Source organism: Manduca sexta, chromosome 25 (genome assembly GCF_014839805.1).
Source record: "Manduca sexta isolate Smith_Timp_Sample1 chromosome 25, JHU_Msex_v1.0, whole genome shotgun sequence".
In the NCBI taxonomy this organism is placed as follows: Eukaryota; Metazoa; Arthropoda; class Insecta; order Lepidoptera; family Sphingidae; genus Manduca; species Manduca sexta.
This window is the reverse complement of record NC_051139.1, coordinates 12,284,184-12,310,068: the sequence shown is the minus strand read 5'-3', so window position 1 is coordinate 12,310,068 and position 25,885 is coordinate 12,284,184. Positions and strand designations below refer to the sequence as shown.

General features: G+C 33.5%; 1 protein-coding gene across 3 annotated transcripts in view; it reads left to right on the top strand.

Annotated features, from left to right (window-relative positions):
* LOC115443766 overlaps positions 1 to 25,885 on the top strand; it is a 75,092-nt gene that overhangs the window by 36,928 nt on the left and 12,279 nt on the right. Inside the window, exons 1-2 of one of the 3 annotated variants that reach the window (XM_030169320.2) lie at positions 18,883 to 19,593; positions 25,189 to 25,339. In XM_030169320.2, coding sequence (XP_030025180.2) covers positions 19,036 to 19,593; positions 25,189 to 25,339 — 709 coding nt within the window. In that variant the 5' untranslated portion in view covers positions 18,883 to 19,035. Of the gene's footprint in view, positions 1 to 18,882; positions 19,594 to 25,188; positions 25,340 to 25,885 lie in introns of those variants that run through there. The other 2 variants (XM_030169319.2, XM_030169321.2) reach the window with 2 other exon arrangements.

The following is a 25,885-nucleotide window of genomic DNA, read 5'->3' as shown; positions in this document are numbered from 1 at the left end:
TACGATTAACTATTATTATATTTAACATAAATAATTAGGAATAATAATTATAAAGCTGATAACAAACAGCTGCGTAACAAAGTATAAATCAACAATGTAGCTTGTAGTGACATCTATCGTTATAGTTTTCGAATTATAAACAATTAACGTATAATATACTTCATTTGGGAGTTTGAAACTAGCATAAATGAAAATTAACAGTTTGTTATTTTATGATAATTTCAAGAGAATCATGGATGCTCTATCCGCCTTAAACGAACGGATTGAGGATTAGTAAAGGGTTCGGGATTATTAAGGATTCTTATATCTCACTTACTCTTTACAAGGGTAGCAAGCGCCTAAAGAGCTCTCCCGAAAGTCCGGTGTGTTTTATAAGTCGATCCTTGTCCGGTAAATTTTAATCTGTGAAGCAGTAAAGTGTGACTCCACGGTGATATTCTGTAAGATAAGAATAGGTACTGTTACAACCAAGCCGGTTCATTCATAGCGTAGGGCGAAGATAAACGTGTCTATAGTGTGACTCTACCACTATAAAAGTTAACAGTTACTGATTGATGATCAGCTACTGATCAATTATATTTTATGATACATTATACCACTATTAAATGCATAGATTAAATAGCAAAAAAAAAATAAATTATATTCATAGAGTGTGTTTTAGTAACTTTATGAATATTCAGTAATATTTATATATTTTTGGGTCGTATTTGTCTAATAAAATTATTAATGGCAAAAACAGTTTTTTTCTAAGTTGTGATTTGCTATTTTATTATAATAATTGTAAAATTAAAGTATTTTGCCATGACATTTTATTTATAGGTTATTGTATAATATGAAGACGGAAGATGACAGGTCCGAGAACAATACAAATTATATTACTTAGATAACAAAAAATGTTATTTATAACTCGTTTATTCATAAACATCATAAAATTAACAAAATATTGTTAGAATGGTAAAATTCATCAAAATATTTGTTGCGCTGGCCTCGCGCGGGAGTTATATTGATTGTTTCGTTTGTTTTGTAAATGTCAATTCACAAACGGTTATAAATTCATTGATATATTTATGCTGGTTGGTGCGGGCGTGTCGACATGGATTCCACATGGTATTGCAACGCAGGTACACGTTTATAGTAATTCTTTACACGACTTTATTATGAAATAGTTTACTTATTACAGCAATTGCGATTCGTCCCGCCTTCGCACAGGTCAAATGAAAGTTTACACATAAACCTTTCTCAATCTCGTACAAAGATGAAAACAGCAGCATTCATCAAGTAATTTAGGAGTATTAAGTATTAAATTAAATTATTATGTTCTTGTAGATCTATCATCATTCTTTCAAAATATATTATTTAAGTCGGAACCGTATTACATGAATACATTTCAAGTGAATTTGGGTACGTAATGCGGGTATTGTGATTTGTCATGCATGAAAAATGTGTCGATGATATTGCAACCTTTTACATCATTCATGTATATGACTTTTTCACACTAAAATTGATAAACACAACATACCAAGAAAGTGCTATTTTCAATTTTTTACGTATTTTTAACCAGTAGCGGCTCTAAAAATGTCATGTTATATCCACAGTTAACATTTTGAATTTTGACAATTCCGTATGCTAGTCATGCGCGTAAAAGGCGAAACTCGCGCAGACGCACTTGGCGACATTTAAGCAATAAACACGTCATGTTATTGTCGTCTCGGGGTAATTATGATGCTCGTGGGAAGGCGGACTGGTTGATCAAACTTAATGTGTTCACGATAAAGAGTAATTTCCGTTTACATTGAGTAAACCGGAACTTCGCAACAGTCCAAATATTTCGATCTGTATTGGACTGGTTATTCCACTTTTAGCATTAAGTAATTAAAACAGATGCGCGTGATTACCTTTTACCTGTTAATTTAATTCTATGTAATACAAAATGGTCATATTTGGGCTTTAGATAGTTTCAACGAAATTTTAAAACCTCTCGCCATCATGAAAGACAAATATCCATTAATCAGGCACGTAACATTTAATTTTGGATAACTGTTTCTCCTTTACGAGAAACCATGTGGGTGCGTCACATCCCTCTATGTATTTGTGCTGCATAACAGTAGCAAAAGGACGGCTGTGTTTGGATTTAAAGGACATTAAGGTTAGTGGAATTATTGTATTATCCAGTGTATCTCATCATCTTATGTATAAGGCTGATGAATTCAGTACAGGGCCTTGTAAGTACTCTGAAAGTAGATCTAAATAGCGTTTTTACTGTTTATGGATACGTGTAGCGCTAACCATAAGGCGTTTAGTTTGCTCGTCTCATTATTCACACATATAAAAAAATAATTATAATTTTTATGTGTATTATTATTATATAGTTATTTACTGGCGAAAAGAGGGATTAATTACGTTCCTGCCTATCTCTGAATGAAAGGTTTGCATCTGTGTGTATTGTTTGTGAATATTTTTTTTATAATAATTATACTGCCGTGATCGATCGCCGGATCGGACAAAGTGATATTGGGTTTTTCTGCTCAGTAGTAGCCCGAAGTCTGAAATTTGTGCTCGATATGACGGCAGGCTCGTCCCTTATCACATCATGAAATGGAATACACTCGGTGAAAAGGGGGTGCATCACGCCTCTAACCCTCGGAGATAAAAACGTGAGTGTGTGTTTACATAATTATAATAGTAGTAATAACTGCGCATATGTAGTTATTTGTTGAAGGAATTTGGGTGGCACAAGTTCACACCGTGCCTATTGAGGTTGATTGCGAGTACTTTAAGTGCTATTCACACGTAGCGGTTGAATGCATTCATTAAAGTTTATTTGTGTGCAATTATAATAGGTGAATATTAATATGAAGCGAGTGTGTCAAAGCGAGGACATTCATCTCGATGCCACTGACTCATCTCGGTGTGGGCACACAATGCCTGCTATTGTGTGAATCTTTGGCAGGTGTAAACCATTATTCATGACTCCTACTAAACTTAGTATTGTGACTTAAAAATGAATCTTGATAAATGGCAATCGTTTATTCTGAAATTATGCACAATATGCTTAATTATTTAAAACATATTAATTAGTAATACTAATAATGCGCCCACGAATAGTTTGATAAAAGTCAACTCTACCTCTTTGTTTTTAGGTCTAACACTGTCTTAAGGTTAATTAGTACAGAGTTTCTATAAGCGGTACACGTTGTAATATTCTTCCTATTGTTTTTGGTTTGTTTTATCCCCAAAAGTCGACAACCAGTTTTATTTCAATATCCAACATTGGCGTGAACATAAGAAGTAATTATAATATTCTTCCTAATGTATTCTTTACACTTTACCGCCCACATTTGGGTGACAAGAGTAGTTCACATGACTTTTAATCTTAAACGATCGGAGCTCTTATCAACCCTTTCAAGGATAGATTCCGATGTTTATGTTTTGTGTAGTTACGGTATCTGGAGGTCGGGTGAAGTGTGGTCGACCCGACACACGACGAGCACGCTGTATTCTATATTGATGAGCATTATGATTTATTGATTGAAACGAGTTTTAGACATTTGCTGACACGCGATGCGATTGCGAAATTGTCGTGATAAATGGACATAACAACCTTTATTTGGTCCGGCTGTACCTATTTTCAATTCACTATTTAGTTCGCCCTTGACATATTGTTTTCTTAGATTAAGATTGTGCAAAACGTTTTATTTTGCTTTCACTTACAATATAATTTAGTTATAAAAAATTCATTTTTCAGATTTTGTAGTAGGGTGTATTTTATCTATACTACACAATAATTCCCTCAGCTGTGAATCAATTTTTAGATTCAATAGAATTTAACTGCGGTATAAGTTTTTGTTTACGTCGCATAGACCTCAATAACATGTAATTAGTTTGAACAATCTGTGTAAACGTAAAAATATGCGGAATAAAATTAAGTTTAATAAACACTTAAAATCACTTTTATAAATTAAAGCCTGTGCCGGTGGCGAAGGTCGAAACAAAATTCCGTTTCGTTTACTTATAAAATAATTCTATACCATTTTTCCTCCAAATTAATATCGTAATTACTGGCAAAAAAACAGCTTTATGAATCAATTCGTTCCTAGAAATAACAGAAAATTTATGTTATGTCGCCTTATGGTTTACGTATTTTATATTTCAGCAAAGAAAAATATTCAAATATTATGTAACAGCTAACATTTATTTTCTGTTTCAATTTGTCGCGCGTTTTGTATTACCACACTAGTTGATATTTACTTATATTTCGCTCCCGATTAGTGTTCATCTGTGTCACATTTGTTTACAACCGCGGAGAAAGTAATTGTTTGTATAAACATTTGCTAGGGTTATCTAGGTCGTTCATTATTTCTTGTAGGCAACTTATGTAAGTGGAGACGATTACTAAAACCCTGTTATGTCTAAGGATAGCGCCTTACACGAAGTAATGTAACAAAAACTAAATGTATACAAAATAGCTCATGGGTGCATTTGAAATTACAATAGTTTGTTTTTCTATGGGCCTTCAATATTGTTAAGGCAATTTGACCCCGAGACCAAATTCAGCGTTATGCGTTTAAGCGTGTTTTGTTATACAGAACGTGTCCTACTGCGTCGTGCCGAACTGCAAACTAGACAAGCAGATTAATTAAATGCGTATGTAGAGTCGACTTATGAGTTAATGTAATCAGTACAAAAAGTCATACGTCCTAAACTACATTATTAATGATCGGGTATTTCTGAACAACCGTGACACGCTGAATATTTTGTAGGTGTCTTATAGCGCATTACTCACGACGCTGTTACAGGCAATTTGCATGCCAAATACGCATTGTTGTGTTGTTTCACAACATCTGAAGAAATAGCTCGCTCCGATCAATAACACTACGTGATTTGTTTAACAATGAAATCAAGAACGAATGAAGCTAGAACAAATGCAAGTTTATTTGCTATAATAGCTCTCTGTACGCAACGAAATTGCGTATGAATTGCAACGTTTAAGCAAACTATAAAGTGGGTTATTGGATGGAAAATGATCACCTTCACGCACAATAAATATAAATATCCACGATGTCACAAAAGTTATAAGCGCATAAAATAAATAAGTATATTTTTATGTCGTTTTTACTGCCGACCTTTAAGGAATTAAATGGGGATTGAAGAGAAGGGCGGATTTAGTGGATCATCAGCATTTTTAACGACTGTGTGATACAATAAAAAGTTACCCATTCACTTTTGACAAAACTGGCCACAGGAACTTTCGGTTACGTAGCTCTAATACTATTATATTATACTCGGTAGTTTAAAATATACACAAAAATAGTGAAATACAGTAAAACTGCACATTTGAAACTTTTATAAAAACATATAATTATAATGCAATTTCCTCTATTACTATTCTTTGCTGTATACTTTAAAACACTTACTGTATCAATTGCGTCCATAGAACCATTAATAAACAACCACAAAATGTAATAACTGAAGTGATTGCAAATTCAAATCGAAGGTGTAGTAATATTAATACCTTACAATGTATACACTATTGGAAATTGTTCATAGACATGTCAGCTAAATGACATATTTTACTTGTGGTAGGTCTCTCATATGTGAGATGCCACCTGGGTAGGTACCACTGCAATATCCATATCCGCCGCCTAGCAGCAGTGTGTTGTCACTGTTGTATTCCGGTTTGAAGTACATTGTAGCCGGTGTAACTGCTGGACATAATAGGACTACATCTCATTTCTCAGGATGGCGAGCGCAGTGGGATACCAAACAATACTTTGTAATTGAAGATGTTGGATAGCGTTTTTACTGTTTATGGGCGGTCGTATCACTTACCATCATGCGAACGGCAAGCTCGTCTCGTCATTCAAAGCAATAAAAAAAAATTGTATTCCACATTTAGCCACACGAGTAAGTTTAGAAAAAGTCATCATTCTTCACCATAGATGTCACTGAACCGTCAATCACGCCACTTTCCTGCGTCGCTACATCAATTTCTTTTTTGTACGATATAGATCGCACTAAAATAGTAACCGAGTTATGATAATGAGTTTGTTTCTTACTGCTTCTCAGTATTTGTGCAAATGATCTTTTTGTATCTACCACCTTCTTGTGGTTGTTAGTTGTTTATATTGAGGTTTTGAAGATCAAAGTATGCATTACCGATTGATCTATAAAGGGAATAGTTCGCTATTTCAAATATTTTAGTGGTTTTCACTTAAATAATATTATGTCAATGGCACTACAATATCAATTTCTGGCATATTTGTATCGTAACTTATTAGAATGAGATGACTTTTACAATTCAAATTCTTAAGTGCCATCAATGACGTTTACCTTTACATAATAGTATATACATAATAGCAAATTATCAGATAAAAAATATTACTAGAACACACCTAAATATATAAGTTCATATATTTAATGTTTAATATAGACAACAATTTAGCACTTGTTGAAAATTGTTTAAAATGTCTATTATTATCAAAATATCTGCCAATCACGCCGTACTGTTCCAGGGCCTCAACCGCATCCTTAATTAACACTGTCGTACAAACTGACAGTTATGTACAAGTATGCGAAGGTTAATTGGCTTATTGGTAGAAGAACCTCGAGGATTGATGCGAATGCCACAAAACAAAATTGGCTTATATAATAGCCTAATGACTGTTATGTAGGCGTTTGGTAATAAGTATTCATACGCACTAGTGATCCGTGTTCGCTCGGCGGATTTTGTTTATATGTTTTTGTGATGATACATCACGTAATCGTGTCTCTAATGAGCATTTGATATGTTTGTGATAAGTGAAAAGTTACTGCGGTTCGTTCAGAAGTTGCGCTGTTGACATAATAGCCACTGAATTTATTACACTTGACAGCCGTGAAGCTTAGACGTGAATTTTCTAGTTTTATCATAGTTTGAAACTACTACAAGTGAGTACAAATTTTTATTGTAAATCGGTTAACCTGTTTGTTGAGTGTTCTCGTATAACTTGCAATACTTGTACGGAACTTGATGAATGCCTAGTTTTTTATACGATTATACGTCTCTTATCTTAAGGCGGAAATGTTGTCTATGCTTTTTTGTTACGTAAATGATGCACCAAATCTTAAGAGTACAGCGTTAACACAGTTTCTTAATGTGATAGTATCTAATGTTTTTAAAAAGTCTAACCAATTAACGCGATGTGAATTTAGTTCATATAAATTTGAAGTTAACCTAGTCTCATAATTGTAAGTCAGAGTCTGGAGTACATAATATAAAATTCGTCATCATCAGCCGCAAGATGTCCACTGCCAAAAAGGGGCCTCCCCCAAAGATAATATAAAATTATTTTTTAAAAATTATAATTATCCTTTGATATATTTCAATTAACTTCTAACCGGATGCTTGTAGAACAAGTTGACCTCCTGTGCCATCGTTGCTTTATATTTAGCCTGTAAATCACGAATCTTAGTCCATACATTAACCGCAAGCTGTAACTTGGCACGCACTCGTGACTTGCCACCAGTAATCTACATTATATTAGCTGCAATATTTTTAATATCACAGATTGAAATATAAGACAGGTGTACCGTGATAAGGAAATGATTAATAATTTACAATGCGTTTTGTGTTGTTTTAAATACGGTGCAAAATTGTTTGAAAATTACGTTTTTAGGTGGCGATAATTTTATAAACTTTATTCAGATTATTTTTAATACCTATATTAGTTTGGCTATTAACTATATGTTATTACCGTGACCTATAACGTTGGATTGCCAAATTGGGAAGAAAACTCGTACTGGTGTAGACAATTACTATCGTATGTAACAAACACCAATCGAAAAATGCATTCGTTATATCTAAAGTTTAATATATCAAAAACTATGCAAATACTGCAACAATATTTGGTAATCACATTGATTGCCCGTTTCAAAATGTGAATAACAGACGCGCCGAACAATAGCGGTGGCCAAGAACTTTACGAATGGGTTATTTTTTATTTCTTTACGTACTTAGGCGTCAGGACTTGACCTGACAGGTATGCGGACGCCTATTTTCGTTTGTTAAAGTTCAACCTTAACCGAGGAATCCGTGTGTTTGATACAAATGTCAGCCAAAGGTCAATGGGATGGCGCGGGTTGCTCGCGGGCGCTTTTGTCGTAATGTTAGACATTATGTGCGTTGGGACATGCACGCAACTGGAATTTTTTATGGGGTTCAAATGGTGAAATAGTATGGTGGTTGGAAAAGATTGACGAATTGAATTATATTGTGATATTGCTGGTGGTAGGATATATTGTATATCCGTCTGGATAGCATCCACCGTACACAAGATTTTATAACACACAAGTGGCCCACATAAGTTTGTCGCTTTACGCCATCAGACTGAATAGAATGAAAAAAAAAAACGATTGAGCACGATACAAGTTTAGTACATGCTATCAGATTTAGATATACCCTATTATTTGAAAGTATAGTGAGGTCCTTTCAATTAGAAAATCTATAAGATTTCATCAACTTATAGAATAGTGAACCCCCGTATTAAGTTTAAATGCCTACCTGCGCGGCATTATTAGAATAACCTCGTGACTCGTCGCTGAGGTGAACAATTGAGATCGAGCGATTACATGCCGCTTAATATTCAGTTCTACAGTTATTACTAGCAGGTCCTGGTATAGTTGATGTCATTACTATGTCTATACAAACCTATTTGTTTCACCTGCAACTATCTGCATTTGTATGATGTGATACTATTGTTTATTAATATCATTTTTTTTTTATTTCGGGTTTATTATCCTTGGCTGCCATCACAACCCCATCGTAACTTATTACAATGTAAATACATAGTTTCCCAAATTTGGATTTTGTCATTCAAAAAAAATATTTAGATTGGGTCCTCTCGTAAGCAAAAATTAGTTCCTGATTTCAGGTGCGTTCTATTGCTCTGTACAAAGTGTTTTCGGTGGAAGAAAGCCTTATCCTAATAAACATGAACATTTTGATTTTTGAATTTTGGATTCTAGTAGTTTATAAAGATATACTATGTAGATAGTCTCCTTAACTACTGATCCGATTTAGAAAAATGGTTTCACAAGTAACAAATGCAATCTGCAAATACATTTTATTACAACATAGATCAGCAAGCTAATTTATACATCATTAGAAAATGTTTAATTCAATTCGTAATATAAGTCTTTATAATGGTCATAATTGATATAAAACATTTTATTATCAGTCGCGTTCTTATTTTTGGGGGGTTTTGACATTCATGAAAACAAATACGCCCAATATTATTCCGATGAATTCAAATATCGAGGTCACGCCATCGTATACGCGTGCTTTGTTTATATTGCTGTGGTAAAATATTAAATATTCATACAAGACAGTAATTGTAGGCGTTTGGCGGACCATAATAGTAATTAACGCCATCTAACGGCCATGTTAGGCAACGTGTGTTTAATAACAGGTGCCAATTTGACAAATGACATTTCCAGAAGTTTCCAGGTCATTTATTCTAGACATATATTTAAACACAAGTTTAAGAACTTATTCATTGACATGATTGACCGACTTCAATTGATTGATGTAAAATTTGTCTCTGTTAAGGTTTTATTTGACAACGTTGATTGATATTACAAAGGCAATTGACAAGTATAAGATAATTTAACGCCTATTAAGTTTGTTTCAATCCAGTAGCACTGAGGATTTATGAATTGCTGAAAATGTGAACAACCGTGTATCTTTAATATAAATATCTCAATCGGACTATTTTTTATATATATTTTTTTACATTAAACAAAAAATATTCTTGGTGCAATTAGCCTCTATATATAACGTTTTGACTAATAGTGTTTTAACAACAGTTAAGTGATAATAAAAAAAAAACAATTTGAACCGCCGTTGGTTGACAGCATTTTTAAAAGTTCCATCTCTGTTAGTGTGACACGTCCCTAACGGTCGCGTGCCGATATACTGACGAATACCACCAACTTCCGATTACATAAGCCGCGTAATACTTAGATTCTAGTCCACGGCTTGGCACCGCCGCCTCTCGCGGTAATGTATGTGTGACTTTTGACATTGTCGTCTATTTTATTGACAAACGATTTTCTATTTAGTTGTGATTATTTTAATATTACAAAATGCATTAGTTATTAACCTATATGCTAATTGTTGTGTAATAACTGTATAAACGTATGAAATTTTAATTAGAGAGGAATAGATAACTTGTGAGTTGTCGATACTAGTCAATATGTGAGCTTGGTGTATAAAAGTAATAAGGAAGTGTCTGTTTTTGATATTTTATTACTCAGGGTGTCGAAAATGATGCCTCGTTTCATCGATCAAAATAAATAAAAGTGTTTTCCTTACTTGCTGTAGGAATTTGGTGTCATACTCTAAGGTAGTCGCTTGGTTTTATTACAAACTAATAATTCGATTATTTAGCGCAAACCTAACCTTAAATCTGAACAAAGTTCAAAATAGCAGTACTGATATAATATTTGCACAAATCGAAATATTTATTTAATTAATTATCTGACAAAAGATTTAATACAAATGGCTATATATTGAAACCGAACGCGTCAAAGTTATAATTGATATAATTAGCCTCAAAATATGTGAAGTTATAAATCAGTCAAAGTTAACCTGAGGAATCGTGATACACCCGTGTGATTAACTGCTTTCAAACCAATAAAAAGTTAATTCACACGTTTGCGACACACGTCAGATCGATAAATTGTTAACTTTACATAACGTTATTGGTGTGTTAATTAATTGGATTTGTTTATAACGTGAGGAGATAGTTTATCATATTGTATCCATCATATCTAATTAGAAGCTGTTGATTGGAAAGTCGTAATTTAAAATTATATTTATTTTTACTAATTTATTGTAATTTGATATATTAGTATTGTATTTGTAGTTTGAAATAACGATACCATTTTATTTATTTCATAATATATATAGCTTGTTTAGATTTTGTCTATATAATTATGAAACAAAATTTTAAAGCAATTTGGTTCATGCTTTGACACGCTCGTTGATGTCTTTTATTACGCCGTGTTCTGCCACGCTTAAAATTAAGCTTAACATAGCATATGTTAATACTTTTGCGTTCTATATCCCAAATAAAATAAAAACACTAGTGCATCAGAATTCAATTTGCATTTAATTATATTGCTTGGAATTGCTGGTTCTATTTTATAGTTCTCTTATTGATAAATTCAATTTAGATATTAAAAATCAATTTAAAAATCTTTTGTTTATTTTATGTGTCCATCAGAGCTTAAATGATTTATTTTATTTTGATTTTAATATAATTCCTTCCTGAACACAGCTTGATCGATCAAGACATCTTTGTTAAGGATCGACCAAGTTTTTTCTCGTTGCGTCTAATCAAACTGGATTTTCCATTTTGGTATTGCAGGAAGAAAAGAGGTTTTATCAAAAGTACGTAAGAATGTTGTACAGATAAGATAAAATATTCCAAAGTCGGCTTATTTCATTAATTGTCGTAATGTTTCGGTATTTTGCAAGACGTAATTAAAACTCGTCTCGTATTCACGATCGCCCGAGGGTCGCAAAGAGTTATAGCTTCGTCAGGCTTCCGCTTATTTATTTTATTGCGAATTAAATTATTATTCATTAATTTACCTGAATTTATATGTAGGATATGTATATTCATGATGAATTACTTTGAACTCGAATTTGCTGACCAAAGCTATTATGTTTCTTTAATTGCTTAGTTAAAATGGCGCCTTTAGAAACTGGGAACAGACTAGCCTTATTTTGTTACTTTTTGACGAGAATACTTTACGTACGCAATATAGTACTAGTGTTGTATTTTACGCACATAAAGAAATGATGCTTTTATTCTCGATGGGGTAAATAGAGATGTAATCAGGGCACATATTTTTCGTCTGTGACCTATCGGGTAGAGATTCGAGACTCCAGGGTTATATTGAGAAAAAAAAACAATAATACTTTGTCCGACTTGGTTTACAAACCCAGGATCACAGAGTGGTGGCGTACTTTGCCATACAATTACGCCACCGAAGTAGCACAGATTTTATACAAACAAAAATGTTTTGTAAAACATATATTAATCGGGATTCAAACCACGAACTCTCCTTTTTGAGCTGGCCATTCACTTGGTTTGTAAATTTGTAATTTACGAATTATTTATAGCCTGCATAAAAGTTTAATCATTAAATAAACGAAGCGACTCTGCTTTACCGGCAGTACCGCGAACGGTTTTAACTCCCGTTAAAGATAAAGTTTTGATTGTACCACGTGATTCTGTACTATCTATAGTTTAGCAAAGTATACTGTTGTCCCGACGTTTTGAAGACTTTGCAGCCTTCATGGTTACGGGAGGACTCCATGAAGGCTGCAAAGTCTTCGAAACGTCGCGTCGGGAGAAAAGTAAAATATGAAAACCGCGATAAAATAATTTAATTTAAATGTTTAACATTCGCGTAAACATAAGAAATCATTAAAGTATACTGTCTTACAGCTGAATATCGGATATATTGTTGATCGAACGCCTTGTCCGTGTGTGAGCCGTCTAGTTGCACAAGCGTTTGTTTTATTCATCTGTTACAAGTCACAATGGGCACAGCGTCGCATGAGCGTACACCGATTAACTATTCACACGCGTTTCCATTTCACGCGCATAAACGATATCTTTACGAAAGAATGAAAGAAGTATAGTACTTTATATTTCTTCAATCTTGATGATTTTATAAGTAGATGGCGCTAACGTCGAACATATGTTACTATGGATCGTTATAGTTATCTAGAGATTTTTGTAACGGATAAGCGCTTTCACGCGCGTGAAGTCGTGAGTAACATCTAGTCCTCTTATAAATGTAAATTCTTTAATAGAGTAATTTTAGCATCAACAGAAAAAACAACCTGATTTTCTGTAATTTTGCAAAGAAAAGGAAATAAAGGCGAAATTATATTCTGTTGATTATTGTTGGTTACATTATACCCATTTATCGATCATTACAAGTGATTGGAAACCTCAACGATTCTAACGTATAATAGGAGGAACTAGTTGAATGCCACACTTTCTTCACATTTTAATATATAGCACGAAATAACACAATAATTGTGTAGAATGTAGAACTGCATTACATTCCTATATACAGGGTCATTTTGACATTGCGTTACTAAACGAAACCACATACTTATCTTCTTCGAAATGACACTTTACAATAAGTTACTTGAGCCGTAGACTTAAAATAAAAAAGTGTAAGATTCGAACAAAAAAAAAAACAAATAATAAAAAGTAATTTTAATTTTACGCGCCCTAATGCCACTACTACTACTCTAAGAGAATTCGTCGCAGCGGTAACATCATACTTTTAGTAAGAAATACAGTCACGCATACGCTATATTCCCATTAAACTACAAAATGATAAAAATAATCAGAAAAATTAAACCAATATTTTTAGTGAAAATGTTTGTTATTAATAGATGATTTTGCGCACAATATCAGCAAAGGTAAAGACAGTATGTGGTTTTATTTAGAAACGAAATGTCAAAATGACCCTATATAGTGCTCAAATTATAACTTCTAGTCATATAGGCATATTTCCGGCCGTTGATCATGTAATATCCTATTCTAATCTATTCTAGAAATCAACACTTTTTCATTTAATGAAGTGTAATAACGGTGTTGTAAGTGCAATTCCAATCAACAATACGATTGATTGACGCAAATGAATGACGTTTGCGAGAATGTTACATTTGGATAATAAAAAATGATATATGTATAAGTAGATCCGCAAATGGAAATGCAATGGATACTTCTTGCTCTACAGCTATGGGAACTAGCACACCTCTTCTGAGAAATTGCCTTTTTGAGTGCAACAACGTTTAATACGCCATTATTGTTAGCGGAGCAGATTTTTATTACGCCTTTACATGCAATTAATTTGTTTGAAGTCTTCTGAATTAGTTGTTGGCGACTGTTTGTAAAGGATTTATAGTTTTATATTTTCGTATAGTTTTAAATTGGACGCTATTTTAATACTTGTCTCAACGATTTCTGTATATCATAAATGAAGATACTGACACAATCTCGGGTTGCCTTCTGGAATAATGCTATAATAATTTGTTGCGGTACATGGATTAATGTATACAAATGTGTGGAAACTGACATGGTGACAAGATATGGCCGCAACATTTCGCACTAATGATTTATATTTGTATCACGTGTGCCAATACGTCTATTGTGTATTGGTGTTTAATTAATGACTATAAGCTTTGTAAAGTCAAATGCTACTACAAAATTACCACCATTTAGTTGGCAACAGTTGCTTTGTTCATCCATTAAATCCATGGCCAGTGAGAAACAAGCATCACATCAAAATTATCTTGTATCTTTTGTATAATAGATTGCGTAAAGCGTACAGTGGCGGTTTCCACGGTTATTTCTCTACAATGCGTGGTGGTGCAACGGTGGTGAATATCTGGTGGAAGCGGATCAGTCGCACGCGCAGCCTTGCACTGTCAACTGCTCATGCCAATATTTCACGCATACTTGCATCGATTGCTAACAGCATATCGGACGTTACTGGGACACGGTGTTTCAAAAGGAAACTAAAAAGTGTTAATAGTTTGCCTTTCTGCATTGTGTGTGGTGTGCTAAGAACAACTGTACTACTAAGATCTGTTTACAGTTATTGTGGAGCTTTTTATGCAATTGCGATTTGTTTGTTGACGCCCCCCGGAGTTTGTCAGTTTTGTTTGTAAACATTACTTTTGTCATTACTTTATTTTGACATATAAACGTAATTGCATTACGTTCAACTTTCACGATAATTAAAACGAACGTACCGTCAGTCATTGGATGCTGTGTAAGTACATGCAGGTTTCGTACTATAACCGTTATAGGGCGGGCGCCAACTTAAGGCGGATGGCGGCTTGCGTAATTTGAAAGTTGATTATGCCATAGTATTTCAGGTGAAAACATCACGTATGATTGAATTTGCGTTTTTAATCGTAATACTCGGTATGTTATTCATTGTCCATTTAATATTAAAACAAGTATTTTGCCATAAGTATTTATGGCACAAATATTTTAGAATGAGAATTAATGATTAACGGTTAGTTAGTTTAATGCTTGTAACATCGACGTGGTATGAAAATAGTACCTTCACAGTAACGATGTGCTACTTTTAAATCAATTCGTGTGATGATTACATAATTCACCGTCAATAATTAGAATCCACTCATAGAGTTCTAGATTATTGCAATTTGCCAACAAGAATAGCTGCAGGATGGCTCGTCTTACTCTAACGAAGAGTATTTTCAACAGTTTAAGCCAAGAACTACTATTTATTTATAATTCCAGCCAGCATAATCGCCCTATAACGTCTATATATGTTCATGGTTCAGCTACGAGGCCGTGAATTTCTCCTGAAGCCCGCCCCTCGTGGTTGGCACTAACGGTCACTCGCGATGCTAATTGAAACGTGTCACAGTTCAATGCTCCAATAACTCGCAGAATATCAATCAGTCGGTGCGTAAATTGCCACCGTTCCCGTCCCTACTTGTGCACGAACGTTGACAAAACGGGTAAACGCTTGACAATATTATTTTCTCATTTTTAATAACCTACAGTACCTGGATTTGTGGTCAAGCAAGTAATCAAGCGAATATTTTGGAGAGTGTGCCGACTTATTATTTCATGGTTCATTAGCATTTGCAGGAAAATTTCATGACATTGTAACTTTCGCTTTAGTCCTCACTTTAATAATTGACTTTCGCCCTTAATACTTTACAATACAATCTTCAATTCAACGTATCTAGCGTTACTTATTATCCACACTAACATTACTACAAGTGGAAATAATTACGTGCAACAATTCTATGGGAATAACCGCTATGTGTACCATGTTGCGAAAGTTCTACTCCGTTGATTTGCAATTTTTAACTCCGTTAATATCATATGAGGCCTGGGAACATGATGGTGTTGATTACTCGCGTTGCCCATCGCGAGTGCAGTGTTCGCTCGCATGAAACCATGTTACTGTATGAATACCGCTATATATTATGGACTGTTCGACGCTTGGCATTCTTTGTCTTAAGCCCGTTAAACGGAATAAAAATAGAGGTACGAGTATCATTAATTATGCGCTGTAATATCTTGATGGAAAGTCAGCGCCGCGCAGACGGATATCCGAAAGCATTACATGTGTTTATGGCGTATTCTGTATAGATTTTAATTTTATAATGAGCGTGAACCGTGTGAGCTTGGGAAAGTGCCTGAAAGAAATTATGTATATGAATGCAACCATCTATACATGAATGGGATTGTATTAATTTAAAAAAGTAATAGTCTAATTCAGTCTAGTCATAATTACGTAGGTAAAAAATAGCCTAATTAACCTCTTAAGCAATAATATTTTAACCTATAGCAACCATACTTTTTTTTTAATATAGAGTCTTATTTGCTTATAAATACCATCCACAATGGCCAAACAGTTTTGTAATTAAAATTAATAACATCGAAAATTGGAGCATGAGAATCAAAACTGCCTCGACCTTTTGCTTAGCAAGGACGTGAAAATTACTATTTTACCGACTATCTTGAAAGTAAATTTAAACAGCAAAGAATAAAGATTTACGAAACAAAACAGCGGATTGTGAGAAAATACATTTTTAAAATTATCTTGACTTTACTAGGTACGGTGGTATCTGAGTAGCATTGAAATAGAATAGTCATTGTGTTTTTACCTTGTATATCCGTAGCACAAAACTTCATTCAACAATTCTTTATTGTGTTATTTTACTTTTATGCTGTAACCTCAACGAATACAATACCTCCAATATCCAATCCAATATACAATTTTTTTATATATTTTAGTGTAGAAATGAAGTGTAAGAATGGCTAAACCAAGTGGTGCTTTTTTAAGTCTACTCCATAGCCTCTAACATAGAAATACTTTAAGGAACTGTGAATAAGTTAAAACGAAATAATAACATACTACGTAGTAGTGGCGCTCTGGATATGTTCTTAGCATTAATAGTAGACATCGATGACGTTCATCACTTATCCCCAAGTAGACCGACAGCTCGTTTCCTTTCGTAAGCAATACGAAACTATTTTAACCTTTGCTAATGGTGCAGATCTATTGCGTAATATAATATTTCGTACTTAATTACTCCTTATTTACTCATGAATTATAAATAATAAGTAACAAACATATTATTGTAATCAAAAAACATTGTTGAACTTTACTAATATCTTAAATGCCAAAAAAGATACTTTGATAATATCGGAGCATTCTGACGAACTTTAGATCTGGGTTTGGAGGCATACCATTGTAATAGTTGCTTACGAAATACTTGGGTGCCTACGCATAGATCAAGGTTTATTATGATTTTCCGATGTAACAATGCAATTATACGAATTAAAGGGTCTCAGCAAAATTACAAGACGGAATTTTAATATTTGTGAGTAATCTTATTTGGCTTGTTAAAATATTGAGTCACGCCAATAAGGTCTCTATGTTATTTATTTAACGGCCATACAAATCTAGTAAAGTGTAATCACAATTAACAGTATTACGTTCGGTGGAGCTTTGACCCGTCAAAGCAAGTTGCACGTTCAATCTAGATCGCGATTCACCTTCGTTTTTCGTACCGGCGTCTAAAGGAAATGAAGAAACCAAATAATTCAGTCTCTTTGGTATTTACGAAACGGTTTGCATAACATCTAATTCTATTGTAGATGACCGATCTAAACTCAGCTATATCTCAAAGATAATGTTCGCATCTTTAATCAATTCGCCTTCGATACGTACTTTAATCGTAATGTCGTAATCGCAAAGTGAAACGTGAATTACAATGTGCACAGACAGTAATGGGTTACCCGAAGGATATGACACGATGTGGCAATATTTTTTGTGTTGTTTTTCTCGTACTATATACGCTTGTATATCTGTAAGACAAAATAATAAAATGTTTTCTTTTGTAATCGTACTTGGGAGAGTATCAAATTTATTAACTCGTTATTGATTGTTTTCGTCCGTAAATAAATATAGTTGTAATGCAATTACTTAATCAACCAGTACCCACTTTCAAAAACTTTAATATGGAATTATATTTATTTTTACACAAAACATTCGTTCTAAATCCATCACACTGTACTCAAAAGAACAGCTATTGTATGTGGAAATAATATGTAATTTCCTAGCCGGCATGTCGAGGAATCCCACAGATGATCAAAGTTATCAGTGCATCTGTTCCATTAACGGTACATCAGCATAAAATACAACGACTATTGCACAATCTCAGGCAATTCACTCTCGTTGTGTGTCTAGCTCGGCCGCCATTGTCGCGCACGCGCTTTACTGAGAACGTTCCCGCGTAAACAGGGCAAAAAGCGCGGGAACTGCGCCCAAACAATAACACCCCACATACGCCACGAATGTTATCTGACTCGGTATATGCCGTTGGCCACATTATAGCGTTCACTTTGCTTGTTTTATTTCAAAGCTTGATCATTTTATACTATTTGCACACAGGGTACTCAATAGTGAATGCTTATAAATAGACATAAATGTTGGTATTTTGTCTTGTTGCACATAAATATTGATGTTGAATAGATCGATGAAAAAAATAAAATTATCTTTATATCTAGTCTTGTGCATTCATACCGGTTCTAGCATTGTTATAATACGTTTATTTACAAATAACAGGAAATTCTTTGCGATTACTCAGACAATCATCCGTTTAGCGTTTGTTCTGTTTAATAAGCGAGCATTTTACAATGAAAGAATTCCGTTGCATCACCGGCCGGTATCCTAAACACAAACAAACAAATCGCATTTGCAATACTTGACTTCATTCACATACAGTTTCATTTTCGTAGTTGTCAGGCTATACGCGTCGGACAGCAATTACCCTGTAATTGAATAATTAGTGACCAAAAAACAACGCAAAAGTGAACAAAAAGATTACACAATGCATGCGCAAATCTCGATCCATTCAAGAACATCTGTCTTGTTAAACATCTAAAATAAACCTATTTCAAAATGGTGAATGGTAACTACGTGCTGTACGGGGACAGGCCATCCTCGGAGTCAGAGATCGTGGACGATCACGTGCACACACGCACAGTCGACCGCAAGAGTAAACGCAAAGCAAACAGGACCGCTAATGAGCTGCAGCACACGCTCAACGTTGCGCAACTTGACAACGAAACTGACTCTATCAAATACGAAAAAAAGGTCAAAGAGCCACGGCTCCTGCGGTATGTTCCTACAACTGACGTTGAAGAAAATTATGTAACTGAAAAATTTGAGACATACGATTTGAAGCCAACAGAGGAGAGGCCGCGGCGATATGCCTTTACGAAGAAACCTAAAAACCCGACAGATGGTTCTGTTAATTACGCATATTCTCGGTCGAGTAGCAGTTGCAGCTCTCCAAACGGGAATTTGCCAACTATATCTGAACATGGCGAGCAGTTTGGAACGTATAGAGTCCACTCGCTTCCAAGTCCTGTGATTGGTGAGATGATCACCGGCTACGAGACGAAACTAGACAAATATTTCTCCAAGCCGAGGGAAGTGAAACGGTTTACGGCAAAGGTAAGGTACCATGTAAGTTGAAAATTTTCATGATTTTACGGTTTGCTTTGACGTTGCCATCGTGTTGTTAAGTGCAATTAACAAAATCGTGTAAAGTAATCCTGATAATATTTAAAAAGCTCATTGAAACTCCAGTATTGATCGATTAAATGATTGTAGAGTTGTTTTGTTTTTTAATTCATTTTGTAAATTACGTTATTTTTAAGAAAAATGCCATTAATAACTCAATTTATGTAAAAAAAAAATAATAGTAATGGATTGTGTGTAATGGTCCGAAATGTTAACAATATAAATATTTCTCTATATCGTATGATGACACTCGTATCAAAAGGCTGTTATTTGTTATGACACATTACCTGTCTGTTGAATATTAATATCTATCTTTAAAAAAAAAATTATAAGAAGCAATAAAGGTACAACAAAATTGCAAAATAATATCTGTAACTTATTATTATTATTATTTAAAACTTTATTGTACACCGTAAATATAAAACAAGACAAATATACAGACGGTGGAAATGATTAAAACATCGGTGGTACAAATGGCGGTCTTATCGCTCGAGGCGAACTTAGTAACAGAATAAAACCTGAAAGTTTCTTTAAGGCTGTAAAATGATACGTTACGTCACCTGACTGATATTGAAAACTTGCAAAAACAAATATATATATATATATATTAATAATGTTTTAATCACGCCAGGGTATGTATGGTACGCAATCCCCTCAGGCCACGTGTCTCCTGGTCTTGACTGGTTTTTGTGAAGTTAATATTCTCGTAATTCCCATTAAAAGAGAAATTGTTGTAAGGTACACCATTCCGTAGTTGTCAATCCGCCACCTAGCGTGGCAAATGAGGAATGCATGTAATTTACTTTGCGAGCGGGCTTTCACCCAGTACCTTGTGCCTAATATATTTGCATGAATTAAATATTAATATCCTTTAAGATACAGATTTTACTGATAATTTACGATAATATCAATTCTGACCACATCGAATGTCAAGCAAATAAAACAAAATTTAAAATTAATATTCCTTCCATTATTTTGCTTTTCTTTTAAAATGATGTTTCGCCACTTTTTTTTATTAAAAGCCTAAAGTAGTTTATTAAAAAGAATATGTTAGAAATCTTTACGTAACTTTTGGATTCGATTCAGAATGGTATGATCACTTTTTGATTGTAACTAGTACAACTAGTTCAAATCTATTTGATTTTTTTTATCTGATTGAGCTGAAATAAAAAGTATTAAATATGATTCTTTAAAAATTAACAGTTTATTTTCATTTTTAACCAATGATTTCACATTCGTCTACACTCTAGACTGTCAACATTCTTGTGACTATTAAGTGTAATAATATTGTAATTACAGTTTATCCGTCTTGATAATACCATTTAAATAGTATGTATGTAGTAGTAGTAAAGTATAATTATTCTGTTTATTTATTTGCATCATCTCAGAACTGCATTTAATGTATGTGTGTAACAAATTAAGGACCGGTTCTTCTATAATTTTCCTGCCTATCACATCCGGTTCATATTATTTCAGTATTAAAATTCTTAAAACATCTGTTTTATCTGTTCTGTAAGCCAGATACAATTAACTACGGTGGAACCTATATTCGGAGATTTTGAAATTAGTTTTCAATCAAGTCTGACACAAATACAGGCTATTAAAAAGTATAGGGTAATTTACAGTCATAAAATAATTAATGGCGCTGGTCGGAAACATGTAGGCTTTGAGACATGTAACGCACATGTGGCTGGGTGTGTTCACAACGAAATTTGTTCCGCGTTGTAACCTGTATATGCTTAATATTTCATCCATTCATAATGACACGTATGTCCAGACACTTTATATGTTAACTATGCATACTGACTATATATTATAATATTAATAGTTTTATCTAGGTTTGCATCTCAACTATAAATCCACAATAAAAATTCTTGTTCCTAAATAAATTACTTATAATTGTAGTTAACGTATTATTTCTTGTAAAATTTCAATTTTAATGTATTTTTCCTTTATCGAAATTGAGGTATGTTTCTTTAATTCTACAGAGCACGGTATATAAATGCAGTACCTATTTATACACAAATAATAAAGTTTTTGGCGCCGGCAAAAGTAATATCATCTTGAGAAAAAAATATTAAGAATTCAATGTTATTCAATAATTTATTATGGTCGAGGTAACATATTAACCGCTGGAGTTCAGATAACAAGAAATTGAATCTGCGCCTGCGCGGTGAAACAGTGAACACATAAACTGCGGTAATCGCAATCTTTATTATCGTAATGTCCTGATGCCCGCACCGACAACTTTTATTAAAATATTTTATGTGTATATTAATTATTGCTGTTCCCACGGAAATTAAATAACGCACAGGGCAGGGCGCCGTAAGTAGAGCATTGTCGTATTTGGCGTAGAGATAAAAATTAAAAAACTACTGACAATCATTTCATGCGTGCCACAATCACCGCTAAATGAACGAGATAAAGTATCGTTTTTGACAGCTGCGAGCAGTTTTGGAAGTAAACTAGGTATTAAAATGGCTAATTGTTCTCGACTTCTGCGTGTTATTTAACTTGTTACATACTTGGGGATTTGTTCACACCAGTGTTGTAACCATACGCAATTATAACATTTTAATGATCCATTAAAATTGCATACGATCGCCGATTACACTTTCGACATTCAAAATTTAAACGTATCGTGTTATTGGAATAATGAAAAATTAATTCTATGGTGAATTTCGTCTTATCTAATAACAACCACTGGACTACTCTCCATTTCCAGATATTTATATAAGAAAGAAGAAATCAATCAGTGAAAAAGATAAAATCACAATAAATTAAAAAACTACACATTTTCCAACCTAAGTTAACTATTGGATATCGCATTTTATTGCAACTAAATTCGGTAGCGTCTTTACATATCATTAAGAGCGATACAACATCTCAACTGTTAATGAGCCAATAACATGAATAAACATGTTAATTAAATAGCGGGACACCTTAGAGATTCATCTATTGATAAGCAAGTTATCTCTGTAGCTTTATAGTCAATAATAACATTATTTTTATATCTAAAGTTGCAAGAATGTTGATATTACAAAATATTTCGTCTTTTATGTTTATTTTTCCTGGTCGTTGAAGTGTTATTAAAGGCAGTCATTAAGTATCAATAACTTGTCCATGCGTGTAATAGTCGATTGGTATTAAATTACAGTATCAAATACATGTCCTAATGTCTTGAGCCTAGTTGCAATACAATGTCTTGTGAGTTGTGACTCATGGGCGAACTTTAATTATATTAGATTTATAAGTATGTTACTTTAGTTGTTATTTTGTTGTTTAGGTATAGTCAGAGGGGTCTGTTCCGACTACGAAGGCATATCCGTCTTTTTGTAATTACGAGCGGTCTAATCGAAAGACAGCTTTGATTCCCATATAAGAGGAAAAATATCCCCTATTTACTTATACGTTTTTCAACGCTATCTTACAATTAGAATAACCATAATTGTAGAGACGGATTCGCCTCCTTAGACGGAATTGGGTTCCCTAAATATCAAAATATCTAAGGATCAAGATGTTCTCGTAATATGACAGCGTATTAGTAATGTTTATTGTTAAGATTATCTCTGATTACAATAACCGTTTCTATTAACATAAGATCTTAAACAAAACGATTGGCTCATACGACTAAAGATACACCAAATATTTATTATATTCGCCGCTCTAAACTATTAAATAACATCAATAGTTCGAATAACAGTTAACGATTAGACAATTTAAATAACGCCCACACAATACTTTATATACCGATTATAACCAAATATAAATGGTATAAGCCCTTAAATGGAAACATAATCGTTTAGAGTTTTTAGCAATATTAAGAACACACGTGGTGTTACAAAATTTTTATTTAGCTTATAATTTCTCGTAAACTTTCAATTTCATCTAATATTACAATGATATATTTGAATGTTAATGTTTGTCATACATAAGCTTTACAACTTAATTAATGATGTTAAACTTTTACGAGGTGTGAAAGCGTTGTTTGAGGTAATGCTTATCTTTCGAGGTGATGTTTAACATTTTTGTACTTAAAATATTTTTACAAAATGTGAGTAATATAAGTTTGCGGCGGACGCTTGCATGAAATACGTATTTATGCGTCATATTATCAATATTTATGTGACCACAGATTGATGGACGAGTTTTATCTGTAACGTATAATTAAAATCTAAAGCAGGTATACCGAATCGGCAGTGTAACCTAAAATCTAGGTCCTAGGTGAATCTACTATTTGCTTTAACTTGGCGTTAAAACGACCTTCATTCTAATTCACATCGGATAATTGTAAATAATCGCTTACATTTATTATGATTTCATTGATTACGAAAACAGTTTTTTTGATGTTTCGCATAAATGTTTCGGCACGAAATATATCCTTAATCATATCACAGTATAAACTGTTTTTATGCCCTCCGTGGTTTAAAACGAATGGCTTCCATTAGCAAAAATTATAAAATTGTCATTGTTTGTAGATAGCATGGGTATAATTAGAGAGCTACTTGACAATCGCATAATAAAAAATGTAAATATATCGTGCATCCGAGGACCACTTAAACTTTCCACAACCTACATGACATAATAAAATATTTTTAATATACTTGTTGCGTAACATATAAACTGAACAAAGGACATTTTTTATTAATAATATTTTGAGTTTGTATAAATAAGTATGCATATAAGCAGATTTGGTATGTGGTGGTTTTGTAAGCATAAGCAGTAATTTAAATAAAATTCAAGTTTTTCTTTGTATTCTATGAATATTTATCGAGCTAGCTCTGCCTAAAATTATTGAAGACTAGGTATCTAATTATTACATTTTCATGTACTGAAATCATATTATGGTTTTGATCATTAAATTAAATTAAATACGCTTAATATTTATAAATACATAACTTAAAAATCAGCGGCACCCTTAAACGAAGCGAGACCCAGTGCGAAATAAAAAAAGCTTCCCGATTACAACGTTAAGTTCCTCTAAAGCACTGTGTGAGGCCTCTGTCAGCGTGAGCCTCAGGAGGTTAACCACCATAATAAGACCAGCACTGTAATAATGATTATTAAAAAAATATATACATTATACATAAAAAGGCCCATGGAAAATTTTACTAGTCATCCCCAATCACTGTTAAAATTAAAAAAGCCCATAAATTATCTCATTGATCCATTGTTACTATTCCATATTTATTTACTGTTCGTAGTAGTAGTCGCATGTAATGGATAATCTGCGTAGTTTATTGCAATATCTATTTCTACCGCCAAATAACCTGCAGCAGTGTGCATGCTCTGCTGTATTCCGGTTTGAAAAATATTGTAACCAGTGTAATTACTGGGCTTTATGAGACTTAACATCTTTGTCTCAGACTGACGAACGCAGTGAAGTGCAACAAATTGCTTTATGATTGAAAGTATGGTATTGCTATTGTTTATGGTCAGTCGTATCGCTTACCATTAAGCGAGCACCATGCTCGTCTCGTTATTCAATCCTAATAATAATATATATAAATATAATCTTGTTCTCAGGGTTCGCATCCGGACAGTCTGTACAGAGTGTCAGCGGGAACCGGCGTGGGATCAGGGAAAATGGCGAGGACTCTTCGGATCCTGAGGTGGCCTGCCGCCCTCATCGTGGTGTGCATCGCTCTCGCTGTCTTCATATACTTCCTTATGCCTGGTAAGTGAGACATCATAGCTTTAACGTATTTGGATTTATGAATTTGATAAAAACAAGATAAACACATTTTTTTCCTATATATGTGTATACAGAGTCATTTTATATCGCGTTACTAAATGAAATATTGAATATATTTTATTTGAACGCTTTCAGTATAGTATTTTATATCTTTATAAAACTTATGAAATCATTTAAAATTGGCCCGATCACATACAACAGTGCAGGGTCGATGTAAATTGAGCACTTTCAATAACAAAATTATCACTTTTTATGCGGAAACGGAAAATATTTACACTGGCTCTTATTATAATTACAGTCTAGGTTTTTCCTATAATCACGGAAGAACACAAATAATAAATCTTTATTTTGAATAATGATACTGTTTTTTTTAACTACAATGCTCGATAACATCTGCATTAGTTAAGTAATTGTGTTGCAGACATCGATATATATGAATGGTAGAATATACACTAATGGTTGCAAATATTAACGCCCACCTCGGTAATTAAAAGGTGACAGTTTATATTCCGTAATATCAAAAGGTAT